At 33.8% G+C, this 19,406-nt stretch overlaps 3 protein-coding genes across 3 annotated transcripts in view; 2 read left to right on the top strand and 1 right to left on the bottom strand.

Annotated features, from left to right (window-relative positions):
* The window catches only part of LOC127979112 (NACHT, LRR and PYD domains-containing protein 12-like), a 91,522-nt gene extending 83,886 nt beyond the window's left edge, over positions 1-7,636 (top strand). Inside the window, exons 14-18 of the mRNA XM_052584286.1 lie at positions 1,698-1,871; positions 3,475-3,648; positions 5,005-5,178; positions 6,722-6,895; positions 7,327-7,636. Of these exons, the coding sequence (XP_052440246.1) occupies positions 1,698-1,871; positions 3,475-3,648; positions 5,005-5,178; positions 6,722-6,895; positions 7,327-7,333 (703 nt within the window). The 3' untranslated portion in view covers positions 7,334-7,636. The remainder of the gene's footprint in view (positions 1-1,697; positions 1,872-3,474; positions 3,649-5,004; positions 5,179-6,721; positions 6,896-7,326) is intronic.
* A 1,969-nt stretch (positions 7,637-9,605) lies between these two features.
* Positions 9,606-11,156, bottom strand: LOC127979114 (small nuclear ribonucleoprotein Sm D1). Its single transcript, XM_052584288.1, has 4 exons — positions 11,012-11,156; positions 10,329-10,405; positions 10,028-10,219; positions 9,606-9,930 (listed from the first exon to the last, which is right to left on the bottom strand). Exons 1-4 carry the CDS (start codon positions 11,023-11,025, stop codon positions 9,848-9,850), a joined length of 366 nt encoding a protein of 121 aa, XP_052440248.1. The 5' UTR covers positions 11,026-11,156; the 3' UTR covers positions 9,606-9,847.
* Positions 11,157-11,675: 519 nt separating this feature from the next.
* LOC127979113 (lipid scramblase CLPTM1L) lies at positions 11,676-19,348 on the top strand. The gene is made up of 17 exons (XM_052584287.1): positions 11,676-12,161; positions 13,220-13,314; positions 13,461-13,650; positions 13,729-13,877; positions 13,977-14,055; positions 14,142-14,259; positions 15,169-15,263; positions 15,376-15,460; positions 16,650-16,753; positions 16,877-16,942; positions 17,021-17,071; positions 17,154-17,236; positions 17,327-17,361; positions 17,454-17,509; positions 17,591-17,635; positions 18,602-18,717; positions 18,798-19,348. Exons 1-17 carry the CDS (start codon positions 11,997-11,999, stop codon positions 18,880-18,882), a joined length of 1,617 nt encoding a protein of 538 aa, XP_052440247.1. The 5' UTR covers positions 11,676-11,996; the 3' UTR covers positions 18,883-19,348.
* Positions 19,349-19,406: the final 58 nt, after the last annotated feature.

Raw genomic sequence — 19,406 nt, 5'->3', positions numbered from 1 at the left:
CTTACAACAAAGAAGAAACAGTTGAGTTCATCAAACAGAAGATCAGGCAGAATTCCTCTCCAGAGAGATCCATCAATCTGTTCCACTGTCTGAATGAACTGGGTGATGATGCACTGGTGCAGGAAATCCAAAATTATTTGACATCTAAAAAAATAAAACAAACCAAACTCTCCTCTTCACAGTGGTCAGCTCTGGTTTATGTGTTGCTGACATTAGAGCAGAAGATGGAAGAGTTTGTTCTAAAAAAGTTTATTGGATCCCAAAATACAGCAGATGAAGTTCTTCAGAAGCTGCTGCCTGTGATTAAAGAATGCAGATCAGCTCAGTAAGTCACACTCACAATAATCACTACACTTATAAAACATGATCACATTCCTGATTTTAATGTGCTTTCTTACCAAAAATTCATAAGGAGAAGTCTTCACAAGATCACTGGCAAGACCATGCAAGGTGCCATATGCTCTTTTATCAGTGTGATAGAAGTATTCAAAGAATCAGAATAATTTTAACCTTTGTTTTCCATTTGATATACACACATGTAGATTAAAGGTGTGTTTCATGTACACAGAGTTTACTTTTATTGTAACTATTTTAAGAACCCCTGCTTGGGAATTACTGCTTTAGACTGTTATTATAGAAAATTGACATACCCTTTAAAAAATACTACTGCCCTTCATTTTAATAGAAATATCAATGTCTACTGCAAAAGGTCAGTGCATTTTTATGTTCCAAAGGGTTGTCTGCTGAGTTCTGTGTGGACATGCAAGAACTTGTGTAAGTCTATCATTCACAGCCCATAATAAAAAAATTTGCTTGTTTGCACACCAATTCCGCAGATGTTTATTTCATCATGAAAGGCAGAAGTCATGATCATGATGTGTTAATATACAAATAAAATATGCAGCACTGGTCACTTCACTAGTCCACTTGTCAGTTCTGTAACACAGACAACAATTTCCATAATCAGCACAAACAAACAAATCAAAAACCCTGTAGACAAGTTTCTGCAGGTTCACCATAAACTGGAATGTAAAATGAAAGTTGCCATAGTGGTCAGAAGAGAGCATAGCAAATGTGCAAGCAAGAAATGCTAACACCGCAGTGGATCTGGAGCAGCAGAGTCATTACAGAATGCTTTTAGTGTGGATTTAAATCCACTCCATTCATATACCATACTCTGGCTGATAGAGGGGAACCTCAGCCATGGGGGCAAAGGGGATGTGGCTTGGGGCCATAGTCACCCCGCTGTGCACATCCCTGTTGCTAATATTGTGGTGAGAATAATGCTTATAGGTAACACTAAAAACAGATCTATTTTTTGGGGGGCAAAAGCAAAATCTATTTTTTTTATCTTTTATCTGTTAACACTTTAAGAGTGAAATATACCCTAAGTTTTATTTCTGAGACCCTTGGAGTGTGAAATCGCACACTTACTAAAGCAGCTGATGAGGATTTTAGTGTTTCTGTGCGAGAGCTGATGATTGTAGAGATCAGTGTGTGAGACGTGTTGAAGATGATGTGACAGACAGGGAACAAAACTCTCAGCAAACAGCAACAGAAACTGTAATAGTGTCTGTTTGTTCTCTATTTATGTTTATATGTATGTTTTACTTTCTATATGAAATTTGTTGTTTTCATATTTTTTCTTTAATTACATCTGGTGTCAGTTCATCATTCATGTTTTTGAATCTCTACAGGTTGTATGATTGTGGAGTCACATTTAAAGGTTGTGCTGCTCTGGCTTCAGCTCTCAGATCAAACCCCTCACACCTGAGAGATCTGAATATGTCTCTAAATGAACTAGGAGACTTAGGATTGAATCTGCTTTCTGATCTACTGAAGGATCCTCACTGGAAACTGGAAACACTGCAGTAAGATTGTATAAATGTGTCAAAATGTTAATTCTCCTACTACTATGATTAATGAAAGATATTCAAAAATACTAAAAATAGAAAAAAATACTAAAACAAAAGAAAGACTTTAAAGTGTCCTGTCAGGTAACTGAAGATTGTGTTTTTAAAAATCTTTATTAGGTTCTTTACCTGGTGTCTGAGTCTGACGTAATTTTACTGAATTTATGACAGTAAACACATAATTGGATGACACATAAAATATTTTATATGGTAAAAGTAAATTTAACTCTCAAATACCCATATAGAAGTGGGTCTGAACCTTAGACTGGAGCTGTTAATCTTGTCGTGCATTAGCGTGGATTGAGTCTCTCTTTCTGATAGTGAAGTACCTGCTGATCAGGGGTCTCATTTATAAATGTTGCGTATGCACCAAATGGGCATAATATATGCGTAAACAATTTTTGATGCACAAATCGTGATTTATAAAAAGTAAACTTGCCATAAATAAGGACGCACCATATGGACATTCTAGACCATGCGTATGAACTCTTTTTCATGGAGTGAGAAAAGTAATGAAGTAAACAATGATTTTAAACTCTGTTTTCATGTCGATATACACATTTACATTAAATATTCCACTCGCATTAAAATAACACTGAAATTACATAATTTTACAAACAACATAATTGCGTAAATTCATTAACAATAAACATAATTTTCCTGTGATGTTATTTTTTAATAACAGTGAGGAGTGCTATAGGTGCCCAATAATTGATCTTTAAACTAAACTACAGATCACATGTTATGATAAATACAATAACACTTACTGCGATAATGTACACTACTGGATTGCTGTACAACCACAGGTGCACGGAGGTGTTAATGTCATGTAAACTAATCTCTACAACATTATGAAACATTTCACTATATTTGAAGGACATAACTAGGAGAAAAAGGTAAGATTTGCATGTTTTCTTTTTAAAATAGTTTGTCAGTGATGCGCCGAATCGTACAATACACTGCTATAAATATGGGCAAAGCTGTTTCCACTAAAATAACTAAAATATTATCTTATCAGCAAAACTGCATGCATTTAATTTTATTTTAATTGTTTAAAATAATTGAAATTCTATTTGGCCAGTGTAATAGAATGAGATCATCTAAAATATATATGAGAACTACTTGAAACCATTTTGTTTTTTTATGCATATTTTCATATATTTATTCTAAAACAAAGCAAGGATACTATTTGCCTACTGTCTCTGTGTTAAACATGGTGTCACATGCATGGGAATTGCCATGGAAATGATATGCAGATGAGGTTATGCATAGTAAAACAAGGCCTTGTAAGCTCCATATATGGTGATTTCTGGGAGGAGACAAGGTAGAGGTGCACGTACACACAATCTATCCCTGACTGTAATTTATAAAGAGATTTTTGCTGAGGTTCTGGAGTATGACTGGTTTTATAAATCTGAAAACTTTTGGGACTACGCAAAATCTAGCTTTTGTGCCTACGTAAAATTTTAGTATGAAATCTACAGAGAGTTTTATAAATGAGACCCCTGAGCTGTAGATCCTGAACTGAGAGACTAAAGAAAAGTGTCATTGTTCTCTACAGGTTGAACCATTGTGGTGTGACATATAAAGGTTGTGCTGCTCTGACTTCAGCTCTGAGATTAAACCCCTCACACCTGAGAGAACTGAATCTGTCTAGAAATAAACTACAAGATTCAGGAGTGAAGCTGCTCTCTGATGGACTGAAGGATCCTCACTGTCAACTGGAGAAACTAAGGTAAGATTGTATAAATGTCTCAAAATCTTCTTTCTCTTTCTACTAGGATTAATGTACTGTATGATACAATGAAACAAAGTTAAAACAAAAACAAAAAAAAGATAAATGTTTTTTAATATTCATTAGGTTTTTTAAAAGGTGTCAGTCTGACAATTTTGCGTCATTTTTTATGATAGTATACATTAGTGCTGGGCGGTAAGCCGGTTCATACCGAAAACTAGTGTATATTTTCGTTATAATGTTCATTTTGAATATACCGCCATACCGGTGTATTTAATTACTCAGCGTTCAGAATGAACATTTTGCTGCGCCGCGGCCGCGACACTGTTTCAGATGGACCCCTCACAATGTTACACTTCTAAGCAGCGACTGCGAGGCATGGTGAGGGTAAACTCAGCTGTGCTCTGGTGTTACATTATAACGCCTGTTTCACACAGTCTGTCTGCTGTGCGTATTAACGGATTCCAGCTGCACGAGGTTTCGGTCAGGGTGTTCAAGGAGCGGTGCTCTGCAGCAGTGCAGTGATTGTTAACGTACTGAGTCTATTTTTGCTGTGCTGCAGGCGCTAAATTAAAGTGAAAGCGCATAGTTTGCGGGAAAAATGAACATGGATTGACATGGAAACACAGTCACATGGGTTTTTGGCTAGGTTTAAAACAAGAAAAAGAGCACTTTTAGATAAACAATGAAATAATATATATGTTCACTTTTATGGAAGCAGAAAAACAAAGTTCATTAAGATCCGTGGGATTGCTTGTGTATACATACGAGCACTAGCACTAGTATACATACGATTGGAAGATACATAAAGATTATGACACGGTAAAATGAAAATTCTGTCATCATTTACTCAACCTCATGTCGTTCCAAACCTGTATGAGTTGTTTTCTTATATCTAACATAAAAGAAGATATTTTGAAGGTAGTTGGTAATCAAACAGTTGGTGGTTCCCCTTGACTTCCATAGTATTTTTTTCCTACTCTGGAAGTCAATGGCAACCACCAACTGTTTGATTACCAGCAACCTTCAAAATATCTTCTTTTATGTTCAAAAAAGAAAGCAACTCATTCAGGTTTGGAACGACATGAGTGTGAGTAAATGATGGCAGAATTTTCATTTTTGGGTGAACTATCCCTTTAACTCTCACATACCTATATGGATGTGGGTCTGAATCTTCACCCTCACCCTCATGTCATTTAAATCCTGTATAACTTCGTTCATCTTCAGAACACAAATGAAGATACTTTTTTTAATGAAATCCGAGAGCTCTCTGACCCTATAGACAGCAATGGTACCACCACGATCAAAGCACTGATCCTGAACTAAGAGACTGAAGAGTGTCATTGTTCTCTACAGGTTGTGGGATTGTGGTGTCACAGATGAAGGATGTGCTGCTCTGGCTGCAGCTCTGAGATCAAACCCCCCACACCTGAGAGAACTAGATCTGAATTATAATAATCTAGGAGACTCAGGACTGAAGCTGCTCTCTGATGCACTGAAGGATCCTCACTGTAAACTGGAGACACTGTGGTAAGATCTTCAGACAAGTGAAGATTTTTTTTCTTTTAATCTTCAGTTTATTAAAAGTTTTTGTCAATTTTAACTGTTTTCATACAAAGTGTTGAAGATTTTGGAGTACATTAAAAATAAAAAAGGTCCTGACATTTTCTGTAATGTCCAGGTTTTATTGTCTTTCTAATCACTTCACTTACGTGAATAATTGAACACCATTGTTTATATTTGTTTGTCAAGCACACAATAAGCAATGAAAGTTTATTGAGAATGAATGATATTAAAATACTGGATATAATACTGAATATAATGTATGTGCAATAATGTATTTGGGCAAATATGTGCTAGTCTTCATATTTGTGGTTTCACCAGTTAATTGAAAAAAAAAACATATTACTGGACATGCATCTTTTTAATGTTTCAAATTAATATAATCACTGGCATATTATTTTAAAATAAAAAAATGCAAAACCATTACAGCAATTACAGCGTACATTTCAGTGATCAAGAGGGCACTGTAAACTTCAGCTCTTTTTTTGCTGTTTTAATTTGTTTGTTCTGTTTACTCAATCTTTTCCTATCAGTTTTACCGGAGACAAACTACTGAACATAAGGCAACATACACAAGACAATTTTATTTATTTATTTTTTCAGATGTTTTGTTGAATGTTCAACTCTGAAGTAGATGTGCTCTCTGCTTTTCATAATCTGTAAACCTTTCTACTCCTCTCTTCTACTTCTACTTTCCTCATGGCAGCAGCTTTGCAATGAGTGAAAATAGCATATTATCTTAATAAAGATTCTATTTACACTATTTAAAAATAGGAGTATTTTATTTGCAACAATAGTAGTTAAATGCTATTACTTAGTGCAAATAGTGCCAGATAGATGCACCACGCTATTATAGTACATTATACAACAGTCTGCAATAATAACATATCGAGAGTTAATTATATTGTTAATATAAATTATTAAATGGATGCTGGTTTGCGACAATAAAGTCCTCCTTACATCTAACCCTAAATGATAAACACCCGTGAGGCATGTTATTTTAAATGCATATGTGAGCAAATTACTGCAACAGCTGACTGAATGAATAACTGAAATGAGGGAATGGTGCTCAGACTCTTATAATAATTAATGGGGATTTTAATGAAGCAAAACTCTGGTAATCTATAAAAATACTGAGATACAATGATACACAGTCATGATTCAGTTTTCAGATTCTCTGATCACCGTCTAGTTTACCTTACACTGAGCTACAGGGAGAAACCTAATTCAGCTAAACCCATAATAAGGACTGTAAATAGATGGACTAATGAAGCAGAGTGGGATATATTAGTCTGCTTTGACTGCACTGACTGGAGTGTTTTTGAAGCTGCAGCCACTGATCTGGATGAACTCACAGATTCTGTATCATATGTCAGTTTCTGTGAAGATACATGCATTCCTACCATGATGAGTCCGGTTAATCAAGTTGTGTGTTAAGTCGCTCTATCTGATTGTGAAGTTGCTGTAGATCCTGAACCGAGAGAGTGAAAACTGTCATTGTTCTCTACAGGTTGAGGGATTGTGGAGTCACAGATGAAGGTTGTGCTGCTCTGGCTTCAGCTCTGAAATCAAACCCCTCACACCTGAGAGAGCTGAATCTGACTGGAAATAAACTAGGAGATTCAGCAGTGAAGCTGCTTTCTGATATGAAAAAAGATAAACAATTTGGACTGCAGAGGTTTCTGTGAGTAGTAATAACAAAAAATATCCATATATGTACTCGTACCATATACTTATACTATATACAATAGTTGTATTCTGCTTATAGTAATTTGAATAATCTTTGAGTATATAAATGATATTTTTAATATTTTTTGGTATTCCAGTTTATCAATATTTGTGTTAAACAGACCCTCTGGGACATTAATAGTAAAATTCACATTTTTTTTATTAATATTGTCCATTATAATATGTATCACACATTTCTTAATGTGGTTAAAAGTCACCATCCATGGCATTTTGGAATTGACAGTTTGGAATAAACTGGATGATTAAATGGGTGTTTTAGACACTACTTATCACAGGATTATACTATCATCTTAATAGAGAAAAGTTTGTTTTTGTTGATAATGCAGTAATGTCACCACATTTGACTGTTTTGTGTTTTACTTTCAGGTTTTAGATTTTAGTCTGATCTCTGGTGAAAAAAGAGACACTACAGACAGACATCACAATCAACCGAATCAACAGACACAAACCCATAGTGATCATGACATGAATGTGAACATATGAACTTTCCAAGTCAAACAAAGAAACCTTTTGTTTCTTCTTAAGAACTGACATTTGTACTGGAGCCCCATTTTTCATCATCATTTTACATAATTTTTAGCCGATTGTGATTATCAGTGTACCTTCTGTTCAGTTCTTATTAGTAAAGATTTCAACCAAACATGTGTCTAGCATTGGGATAAAGACTGGGACTTTATTTATAATTGGGAGACATGATAAACTTGAAAAAAAAGGTAAGTTTTGAGCTCCTAAATACACAACCTAGATGAAGAATAAGATAAACTTTTAAATGAAGAAGAGACTCTTCACTGACACTTATCATGATGGTTATCGTCAGAGAGGTCTTATGATAATCTTGTATGTAACGTTAAAAATACAACTATATTGAAAAAAGGTGAAAGTTACACTTTAAACATGGTAATATTTGATAAGAGGGGTGAACTGTCCACTTTGTGAACTGTATTAAAATTGTATGCTTTAGTTTGGTCAGTCAGGCTAATTCTGGACAGTAAAATGTACCTTTTTATACTGTGGTGAAGGTAAACAGGGTCTGAAATTAGATTTTCTTACACGTCTGGCAGAAAAGTGACACTTTCTTTAACACTTTGACCTCTAATGGGCTGTACTAACCTTCATCAACATGTTCCTGTCTGAAAAACATGCAAGATACAGAAAACATGCCTAAATACAGATATTTTAATTCTTGAGTAGTACATTTTCAACATATAGAAGCTTTACAGGGTGCAAAAAAGGATGCACAATATAGATGTTACTTTTTTTTAAAACTTTTATTTATGTGACTAATCTAAGTGACTAATCTTTTATTTATGTGACTAAGCTAATGATGCAAATCCTTTTATATGCTTTTTTTCCTTTATTAATGACTAAAGTAATAAATGGGTGTGTTTCTATGATGTGCTTGTAGCAGTATAATGTGTAGTAAACCAGCATACAAAGCTACTTGCAGAATAAATAAATGGACATGAAATACTGATATTAGATATATGATCTATGTATTTTCTTCTTTTTCCCACTTAAAAAAAATATTTTCTAAAATAAAAAAAATAATAATCATATAAACTTAGACTATTTTGTATAAATCAGTAAACGAGTAAATACATAATACCTAGCCACACAGTTCTGTAATTAGAGGGGAAATTTTATACTGGGTCCATTGCATCTTGAAAACACTTTTTTAAACAAGTTTACAATGGTAACACGGTTTCAAAATGCTATTTCCTTACAAATCCTTTCAGTTGTTTTTATATAGTGTATTTATTTGTGATTACAGCAATGATTCATTCTATCCAATATTATTTTAAGGTAGACAACAATTTCAGTGTCTAGTATTTTGTCTTTGTATGTATATATCTCCATTCATTAACTTCTTAATATGGCAATTATTCCAATGGTGTGTATGTTGACCTGTATCCTGAAACACAGCTGAAGGTTTTTTTTAGTTGAAGTCTCTCTTTCAGTAAATTAATGGCATAAATAAAATAACTAACACTGTACCTTAAATAACGTAAAGGGAAGAAATCCATAATTGCTTTAAAAACAACACGAGGGCTTTTATAACCTTAGAAAGCTCCAGTTTGTTCCCTGCGGTCTGTTGAGCTAAAAGACAGCTGGCTAATGGTGAACGATTCGCTAAGGGATCATTCTCGTGAGTAGACTCTTTAGAATAAATGGCACACAAAGACATTTTCACAAGGAGGAATCTGTGAGGTGGTTAGTATTTTGTACACTATATTGTAAAAGTACAATGAAAAATAATTGTATTTCTATGTTAACTATGATAGTCTTTACATTCAAATATTTTTCTGCTTGTTTTTTTGGTCGAGCACCCAGTTTAGATTGATGTCCATGCTTTTGCCTCCTTTTTTTTATATTTTGCACAATGAAAGGAAAAATGTGTAATGGGCTTATTTAAACGAACCGATTTGTTCAGTTTCAGGGTGTTTGATCGGTCTTCAAAATAAAATGTACAATAAAACAGGTAAGCTGTAAACTTTTTTTTATATTGTTGGTACAATATTTTTGTTCTTTTCCCTTTGTATTTCCAGGTTTCCCCCTGACTAGCAAACTTGAGACACATGATGGAGATGGTTTTTTGGAGTGGCCATTAACATATAGTAACACCCTTCAGTAAACACCTACACAAGTTAAATCAAGCAGTTTATTGACATGAATGTAGAAAAACAACCAGACACCTTCGCAGAAACATCACTGCCTTATGATTAGTACAAACAGCTCAGCAGCTAAACAAAACTCAAAATCAGTTTTCAAAAGAAATGAATTTAAATGTACAAAATTCAAACAATTGAGAATCAAAATATTTTCTAAATGAAAAGAAATAGAAACAAATGCTGTACAAAGCACACAAATGTACAGTGGCTTGCGACGTTCATCTCCTCGGGCCGCCGCGTCCACGTCCTCTTCCTCTGCCACGACCCCGTCCTCTTCCTCGCCCCCCACCACGGCCAGCCACTGCAACACAGAGAGGGAAACAAACCAACATTTTCACAATCAATCAGTCTGTGTCTCAATGTCAGATTGGGTTTAGATTGTATTCTCCAGCACTCACCAGCCTCTCTCTTCTTCGACTTGACCTTGGGCTCGATGTCGACCAACAGCGTGTCCAGAGGAAGACTGTCGGGCAGGATGAAGTAGCGGATGTTGTTTCCACGAATACTGAGAGACTCCAGCTGAGTGGGCTCTCTGTTCTTGAGGGTCATCTTCACAGCTTTGAGGTGAGTGTTCATACTGACATCCACACCTGTGTACAGGAATTAAAGAGTGCAAAGACAGCTGTCAGTTTGAGGATTACTCAACTTGAGGAAGATACTTTGAAATACTAGGTTATTATTATTATTAATCATAGTGACCTGTAATGGTGCCGTGGACCTGTGTGCCATTCTTCAGTTCAATGGTGACTGTTTCATGACTCAGTTTCATCAAAAACCTGCAGGATCACAATCACAAACAATTACTGAAGCACTCATCATGCTTAGAAATTACCTTAGAACAGCAGAAATATAACAAACAACGCATTTGGTCAAATTCATTACACACTGGCTTCATTGTATTGTTTCTGTAGAAATCCCATAACTAACAATATTAAACAGAAATCTGAAATTGTACTTTAAACCTCGTAATTTGGTTTTAATAGTATAATATTTCTCTGGTAATATTTCAAATCTATATATGCATGGGTTTTGCAGATTTTATTTGTATTAATAGGCAAACAGAACGTTACTAGCATTAAACGTGATTGTTTGTGTTGCTGCATTTGTTAGATTTAAAGCCCAGCATCTACAAACTAATGTTTTAAATGCATAAATGGTGACTTAAACCACCACTTACATGTTAAAAAATAAACAAGTGCATTTAAAACAAGACAATAAAGAGAAGACGACCTCAAACACATATATTCAGGTTCATTCATTCATTCCCGCCTGCTGTAGCTAACAGCTAACAGACAATCTAACTCCATCAGTCAAAATGCATCATGTAGCGCTGCGGGTAATTAGTGCATATTGATTAAATAATACATATAGATGTTTATTACCTGACGAGTTTCATGATGGCGGTGGATTTTAAGGGTAAATCCTCCACCGAAATGAGAAAAAATTGTAGCGCAAAACGACAAAAAAGCGTTTGACGCTACTGCAGCAATGAGGGTTAATAACTTCCTGTGCAGAACGGAAGTAGAACCCCTGACAACGCAGAAACATCACAATAATATTTTCACATGTAGAAGATACATTAAAAATATTTACCTATATTTAATAAATGTATCTTTAATAGTAAATAAACGTTGGGTAAATAAAAGAAAAATATTTTTAGTCTTTATGTCCCACGTCTAGACTACAAATCTCCAAAGACTGTTTTTTTATTAAAAAAAAAACAATATTAATTGATATTTTAAGCTAAATTTAATTTATTAATAAAATATTTCATATTTAAGTCGTTTTTTTATATTAAATAAACGTTTGCGTAAACAAAAATGTAGTAAAAGTTGTGTTTATCATATTTTGATTATGATAATACGTTTAAAAGTGTTAATATCAACGGCTGGGTTAAATGTGTGACAATAGATATATATTTTAAAATGTTTTACAGAGCTTGCAGTTCTTCTTATTTGGCCAAAACAGCGACATTAAAAGGTTGAAGAAAACAAATCTGGCAACCCACCATCGAACGATACGAGAAAAATAAGGAATCTGGCAACCCTTGTGACAGGAAGTGAATCCCGGAAGTAAGCGCTCATTGAAACATCACGTCAAATACGAATCGAGCGTCAAATTAAAGGAATTAAACGCGTACGATTCATCATGAGGAATCATCATCGATGACTTTAATGGGAATATGTGAGGATGCTGCAGTGGTCAGACATGAGAATATCAGTGTGAGGTGTTTTAAACGATGTTGCTGCGCGGGTTTAGACTGACGTGTGTGCATCAGGTTTGATTGACAGCTGAGCTCCTCTCTCGTCTCTTCTCCACGTCTGTCCTCCGAGCAGCATGTTCTGCTCGTGTGTGTGATGCAGTAAGATGTTTCCTAAGACCTCTGTGACGAGTCTGATCGTGGGGGTCTTCCTCCTGTATGTGCTGCACACGTGCTGGGTCATGTTCGGGATCGTGTACACCAAACCCTGCGAGAAACCCCAGAGTGACAGCTGCATCTCTCCTTACCTGGCCGGGAGACCTCGCCTGCAGGTGAGTGGACAGATACTGCTTCTCAAACACTGCATGTCAACCAGGACCAGGGCTTTATAAAGCGATATGTTGCTACATATAAAGATCAAAGACTATTTATTTGATTTTGGTACATTAGCACAGGGATTTTCAGTCTCTTAGATGCCAGGGATCCCCAAATATGATCTTCCTTTTCTACAATTTAAAATGCATCTGTATAGTTTCCTGTGTAAAGACCCAATTTAGATAAAAAAATATTCAGTTTCCAAGTTAATAATTTTTTTTCTTACTCAATATGGCACTGGACTATATATTTACTATTATTTCCTTGCTCACTTTCTTATTAATTATGCACTATATATATATATATATATATATATATATATATATATATATATATATATATATATATATATATATATATATAATATAATTTATCTATATCTTAATACATTTTAAACATGTTTTTTGTCTTTTAAATTTAATTTAGTTTTTAGTTAATTTATTGTAATCTAATATTTAGTTCTATAACATTTTATAAATAATAATTATTATTGATTGATATATTTTAATATACTTTTATTTATTCATCAACTTATTTATTTTTAACTTAACTCATATTTACCCGTTTTTATCTGTTTTATGTATTCATCTATTTATTTATTCATATTCTTTTTTTAAGTATTTGTTTATTTAAATCTATTTTTTGTCTATTTATTTACTGTAATCTCATATTTATCTGTTTAGTTATAATATAAATAATTATATTTTTATTTATTTATATTTTAGTTGATTATTTAAATATCTTTTAGCAATTTATTTATTTTAATTTCATTCGTAATGTATTTTAATACAATTTATTTTATGTCTATTTTTATCAAATTTATTTGGTTTGATTTTTTTAAACTGTTTATCTCTAAACATTTCCACATTTCGATAACATTAGCAGACATTTATTTAATTTATTAATTTAAATACAAATAAACAACAAATCTACAGTACAAAATACACACCATTAAGCAATACAAATATATATAATAATATATGCAGTAACAGTGATATTTTGGATGTGTTTTTAGCTAAGTGTCTACACTGCATTACGACCCAATGCTGACGGCGGACACAGCCTGATCCACAGAGAGGAAGAGTTTGATGTCAACACCAGGTTTGAAAGGTGATTTAGTAGCTTTAGTATTTAACTAACACACTAGATCACACTCACTCTGTATTCTCAGTCTGTAGGACTTCATTTGTGTCAATTATAGGCCACTGTCACAAACCAGAACTGCTCTCTCACATCTGTGCGTCTGTCTTCTCAAGGTTAGTCAATGTGTCTGTGCCGAAGAAGACCCGCAAGAACGGCACGCTGTATGCCATGGTGTTCCTGCATCAGGCAGGGGTCTCTCCGTGGCAGGATCCTCACCAGGTGCATCTAGTCACACAGCTGACCACATACATGCTGCCCAAACCTCCAGAGATCAGCCTGATCACGGGGCAGGACGAGCCGCAGGTGCGCTGAAGCCCACGTCCTGCATCTGAACAAGCTTTGTATCCATGCTCCTCTAAACCCAATCTGATTCGTCCTCAGAAACCGGAGCAGCTAAAGCAAAGCGGCAGCTCGGAGCAGGACCGGCCCGTTTCTCACTGGCGTTCCCGTCTGACCGTGAACGTGGTGTCTGAGAACTTCCTGTTTGACCGAGAGGCTCTTCCTGGAGACGTGCACCGCTACATGAAAGTGTGAGTCACATCACCGCTGACCTCTGCAGTGACCTTTAGTCCTTTAAAGAGATAAAGCAATAAATGGACCGGCCTCTCCTTTACGTTCCTCTCCTGCAGATATCAGAGCGGGAAGAAGATGGTTTACCTGCCGCTGCTGTTTGTAGATGAGCTGAGCAACAGAGTGAAGGATTTAATGGTGCCTGTGCTTCTCTGATTCTCTGCTCTCTCAGTGTTTCTCCTCACAGAGTCATAATGTGTTTGGTTTGACACGTGTTCCTGCAGGAGATCAACAGCAGCACCACGGAGCTGCCCCTGACCATCTCATACGACTCCATCGCTCTCGGGAAACTGCGCTTCTGGATCCACATGCAGGACGCCGTTTATTCACTTCAGCAGTTCGGTAAGAATCGGACGAATCCTGGGGAATTCAAGTCAATGTATCAAGGTTAAATGGATTTAATTTCAAATGAAGAACACAGGGATTTTATTTATTTCTGTGTATTATTATTATTACTGGCAAAAACTTGTACAATATTTATAAAAATAAAAAAAAAGAGAGAGAGAGTGGGGATTTTTACAACCATAAAATAAGAAAAATATTAGCTGATTAATTGCATTGCAAGTGGTTCATGCATATAAGTGAATGTATTAAATTTTCTTATTCATTTAGATACCGTTTATGTCCATTTAAGTAATATAGTTCATTCAGTTAATGGTTTTGGATTGCTATTGAATAATTAATTTATATAAATCATTATATACAGTAAATAATATATAATTATATTTTTTATTAAGTAATTCAAGTCAATGTATCAAAGTTTAATGGATTTAATGACAATATATATATATATATGATTTTTACAACCATTAATTGCATAGCAAGTGGTTCATGTATATAAGTAAATGTATTAATATTTATTATTCATTTAGATAAATTTTATGTCCATTAGTACTTTGTCAAAAATAATTATAATATAATATATAAGTAAAAATTATAATATATATATATATATATATATATATATATATATATTGCTATTAATATATAATTACTATATATATATATATAAATATATATATATATATATATATATATATATATATATAGCTGTAATATATAATATAAGTAAATGTATTAAGATTTATATAAATATCACAATTGAAATATGAATTCTATTAAATTAAAGGCACTAATTATTATTTTGCAGACAACTGTATTTCCGTCATTTAGTGTAGTTTTGGACTGCTTAACTGCCTACCTAATACAGAAAATATAATTCACAGTAATATTCTTGTCTTTGCGCTCTAGGCTTCACTGAAAAGGATGCTGATGAAATCAAGGGGATATTTGTGGACACCAATCTATATTTCCTCGCACTCACCTTTTTCGTGGCCGCCTTCCATGTAAGTGTGTGTTTTCCACAGAGATTCATCATATTGTGTTAACTCTGGTCATAGAGCAGATGCTGATGGGATTCATATTTCACTGCTTTAAAAACACTGCTGTTTCTTCCAGCTTTTGTTTGATTTTCTGGCTTTCAAAAACGACATCAGTTTCTGGAAACAAAAGAAGAGCATGGTGGGGATGTCCAGCAAAGCAGGTCTGTCAACACCCTTCCTCATTTACATGCCTCAAATGCATGCAAACTATTATCTATAGAAGTGAAAGACTGTTCTGTGTTAGTGGAGATAGGGTCAAATGAGCAACCATCACACCAGAGAAACTCAACAACATGCAATGGATTTTGATAATGTATTATAATCAGGGTTCAATTAATTAATTGCCATTTAAAATTAAAATAAATGTTAACTTTATTATATATATATATATATATATAAGTATAAATTAAATGTAGTTGATGTCACCATTTCAAATGCAAAATAATAAAAACTATATATAGCTACTAAAATAAAAAAAATAAAAAAACAGAACAAAATTACTAAATAAGAACAGAAATTTTAAAAATACAAACAAATTCAAATTAATCTAAAACATATGTAAAATAGCATTTCAATAATAATAAAATATCACTGATATTTTATTTATAATATATAAATGATTATGATACTGAATGCAAATTACTCTGTGTTTTTAATTTTTACATTTCTTGTGAAATTTAAATTTAAGAGGGTTAACTTATTTATAAATATAAACTATATAAGTTATTGTAAATAAATATTCTATAATAATAATATCTGTGTGTCCCTGGAGCACAAAAGCAGTCTTAAGTTTCTGGGGTATATTTGTAGCAATAGCTGAAAATAAATTGTATGGGTCAAAATTATTGATTTTTCTTTTATGTCAAAAATCGTTAGGATATTAATCAAAGATCATGTTTAATGAAGACATTTAGTAAATTTCAAGCTGTTGTATCTTATCCAAATATTGTCTGATCCTAACAAACCGTACATCTATGGTAAGATTAATTATTCAGATTTCAGATGATGTTTAAATCTCAATTCCAAGAAATTAACCCTCCTGACTGGTTTTGTGCTCCAGGGTCACATATTTTAAGATGTATTTTAATAAAGTGCATTATCCTCTAAGTATATACAGTTCCAAATATAGCTTCATTATTTTTTACATTTACATTTTATTTATAAATGTGGGAAATAATTCGATATGGTTGCATCACTTAACATAATATAGGGCAAATGATTCATCCAAAGTAGTTTGCATGCATCAGATGAGCTAGATCTGACCTGTGTGTGTGTGTGTGTGTGTCTCTGTTTGTGTGTGTCTCTGTGTGTGTGTGTGTGTGTGTGTGTGTGTGTGTGTGTGTGTGTCAGTGCTCTGGAGGTGTTTCAGCACCATCGTGATCTTCCTCTATCTGTGGGATGAGCAGACCAGTCTTCTGGTTCTGGTTCCTGCTGGGATCGGCTCTCTGATCGAGGTACACTCACACTCCTCTTCTTGTCTTATTAGTCGTCTTTGCATCAAGTGGACATAATGAACCTCCACCTGCACTTTTGTCTTTGTATTTCTGACCGCCTGCGCTCTTCTGGTTGTTGTTCAGGTGTGGAAAGTGAAGAAAGCGTTAAAAATCCACGTCATATGGAGAGGCTTGACTCCCACATTCCTGGTAAACTCTGTGGTTTTATTACTGATAGTTAACGGTGGTTATTCTCTGACTGTATATTGTGTGTGGTCTATCCTTCAGTTCGGGAAGCTGGATGAATCAGAGAAACGAACCGAGGAATACGACACACTGGTGAGTGTCAGCGCAGTCTTCTGATGATGTTTAGAGATGTGCTGTGTCTAAAGATGAATCTGAATGTTGTTGGTCTGAGCAGGCCATGAAGTATCTGTCCTATCTGCTGTATCCTCTGTGTATCGCCGGAGCCGTTTACTCTCTTGTGTTTGTCAAGTACAAAAGGTAAAACTGAGAATTAAACACTTTCTTGTTGTTGTTGTTGAAAAAGTTATCTGAAATACATTGATGAATGTATTTGTTGTGTTTGAACAGCTGGTACTCCTGGATTATTAACAGTTTTGTCAATGGTACGTTTCTCTTCGTATCTTTCTCTGACTGATTGATTCATTCAGAAACATTGACGATGGAAATGTAATTGATGGTTGTTGTTCTGATTCAGGGGTGTATGCCTTTGGATTCCTCTTCATGCTGCCTCAACTATTTGTGAATTACAAGGTCTGTTCAGTCTTAATCACTTCTTGCCTTCAGAATAATGAAGTACTGTTTGATTTAGTGATCATGTATTTGTGTTAACAGCTGAAATCAGTCGCTCATCTGCCCTGGAAAGCCTTCATGTACAAGGTGAGAGACCATCACACAGTTCTCTGATGCTGTTTGCATTATTAATAGATGATATGTGAAGAAACATGATTTGTTTTGGTAGAGAATACTGCTTTTAAAGTAACAACATGCCTCTGAATTTAGAAAAAAATTAATATATATATATATATATATATATATATATATATATATATACTATTCAATTTTATATAGTTTATTTATTTTTATTTTTATTCTTTTTACTTTTTTAACTTGTAACTATTTTCTATTGTGCATTATGCATTGTTTTAAATACATTTTTATTATTATTATTTTAAATAAACCAACATAAAACCAACAAATTAATAAAGAAATATTACATTAGCTGTCAGACTCAGAAAATATATATATTTTTATATCATATTTTCTCTTATTCTTTTAATTATTTTTATCTAAACAAACTCTTTTTCTATGAAACAGTTATCAGATATCTGTTTTCCCCCCATAACAAATTTCCTTATTTTCTATTGTGCATTATGATTTTGTTTTAATGCATTTCTATTATAAAAATTAAAAAATAATAATAAACATAAAATCTAACAAATTAATATATCATATTAGTTGTTAGGCTTAATAAATTAAATAAATTAATACAAATTTATATTTTTATAAAAATTACATAAAAATAATTGATAAAAATTATAAATATTTTATTATTATTTTTATTTTATACTTTTAATCATTTTTATTTTTTTAATCCCTTTGCAAAGGGTATCAAATACGTTATTTTGTAATGTATCAGTTCTTTTTTCCTACTGTGCATAAATATTTTTGTTTTCATAAAATAAAATCTATCAGTTTAATAAAATTATTTATAATATTAGTTGTCTGATTTAATAAATGATTATTGACTACTAATATTGACAAAAAATGGCATATTTATAGGTTTGTGTTTCAGTAATGGAGGCCTAGTGTCCCTATCATTTTGACACCAATGTTTCTCAACAGGCTTTTAATACGTTTATCGATGACGTCTTTGCATTCATCATCACGATGCCCACGTCACATCGGTTAGCGTGTTTCAGAGATGACGTGGTGTTCCTGGTATACCTCTATCAGAGATGGTGAGAAACTATTAAACACTGATCCACAGCTGGTGTTTAGATCCGTATAGATGTCACATGAGATGTTGATGTGGTTTCAGGCTCTATCCAGTGGATAAAACCAGAGTGAACGAGTACGGTGTGTCTTACGACGAAAAGCCCAAAGGAAAATCCCATAAAGACTGACATCCTCACAACAGAACAGCTCGGCATTATCAGAGTCAATAAGAAAAGGACAATACTGCATTTGTATCTCAGAGAAATTGAACAGGCTTCTCGCTGTTGACTCGACCTGGTTGCTATATCTCCTTCAATTATAAGACAAGAAGTAAATCTATGAAAAGCTTGGTTTAATTTTACAGAATGTATTTCGATGGGACCTTTAATTCAGTCTCAGATAGTGTTTTGAAACTAAGACAGTCATGTCAGTCACTAACAGTCACTAACATGATCTCAAGGGTGCCAAAAGACCAGAGTTTCAGATTAAAGACGTGATTTGTTTTGAATTTGGATTCATTTTAGGAACATGACTGTTTGCTTGTGTGTTCAGAGAGAAAGATGTATGTTTGTTTTTGTGTTTCATTCCAATTAAAAGTGTTTTTGTGATTCAACTGCTTAATTACAGAGGCTTAATTAAACCGTTTATGCCTTCTACCGCCTTCATTTCATTTTTGTGGCTTTTATGCTTTTCATTCGTTAATTTGAATAAC

This window comes from Carassius gibelio, chromosome B19, assembly GCF_023724105.1.
Source record: "Carassius gibelio isolate Cgi1373 ecotype wild population from Czech Republic chromosome B19, carGib1.2-hapl.c, whole genome shotgun sequence".
Lineage (NCBI taxonomy): Eukaryota > Metazoa > Chordata > Actinopteri > Cypriniformes > Cyprinidae > Carassius > Carassius gibelio.
The sequence above is the reverse complement of the archived record's forward strand: the minus strand, read 5'-3'. Positions and strand labels throughout refer to the sequence as shown.

What these genes read in the sequence shown, in the direction of transcription:
- LOC127979113 (XM_052584287.1), top strand. Translation starts at nt 11,997, where the DNA reads ATGTTTCCTAAGACCTCTGTGACGAGTCTGATCGTGGGGGTCTTCCTC. An exon ending in GTCAACACCAGGTTTGAAAG is followed by an intron (nt 13,315 to 13,460) that starts GTGATTTAGTAG and finishes TGTCTTCTCAAG; the next exon opens with GTTAGTCAATGTGTCTGTGC. An exon ending in GGGGATGTCCAGCAAAGCAG is followed by an intron (nt 15,461 to 16,649) that starts GTCTGTCAACAC and finishes TGTGTGTGTCAG; the next exon opens with TGCTCTGGAGGTGTTTCAGC.
- LOC127979114 (XM_052584288.1), bottom strand. An exon ending in GGTCCACGGCACCATTACAG is followed by an intron (nt 10,220 to 10,328) that starts GTCACTATGATT and finishes TCCTGTACACAG; the next exon opens with GTGTGGATGTCAGTATGAAC. An exon ending in GTCGAAGAAGAGAGAGGCTG is followed by an intron (nt 9,931 to 10,027) that starts GTGAGTGCTGGA and finishes TCTGTGTTGCAG; the next exon opens with TGGCTGGCCGTGGTGGGGGG.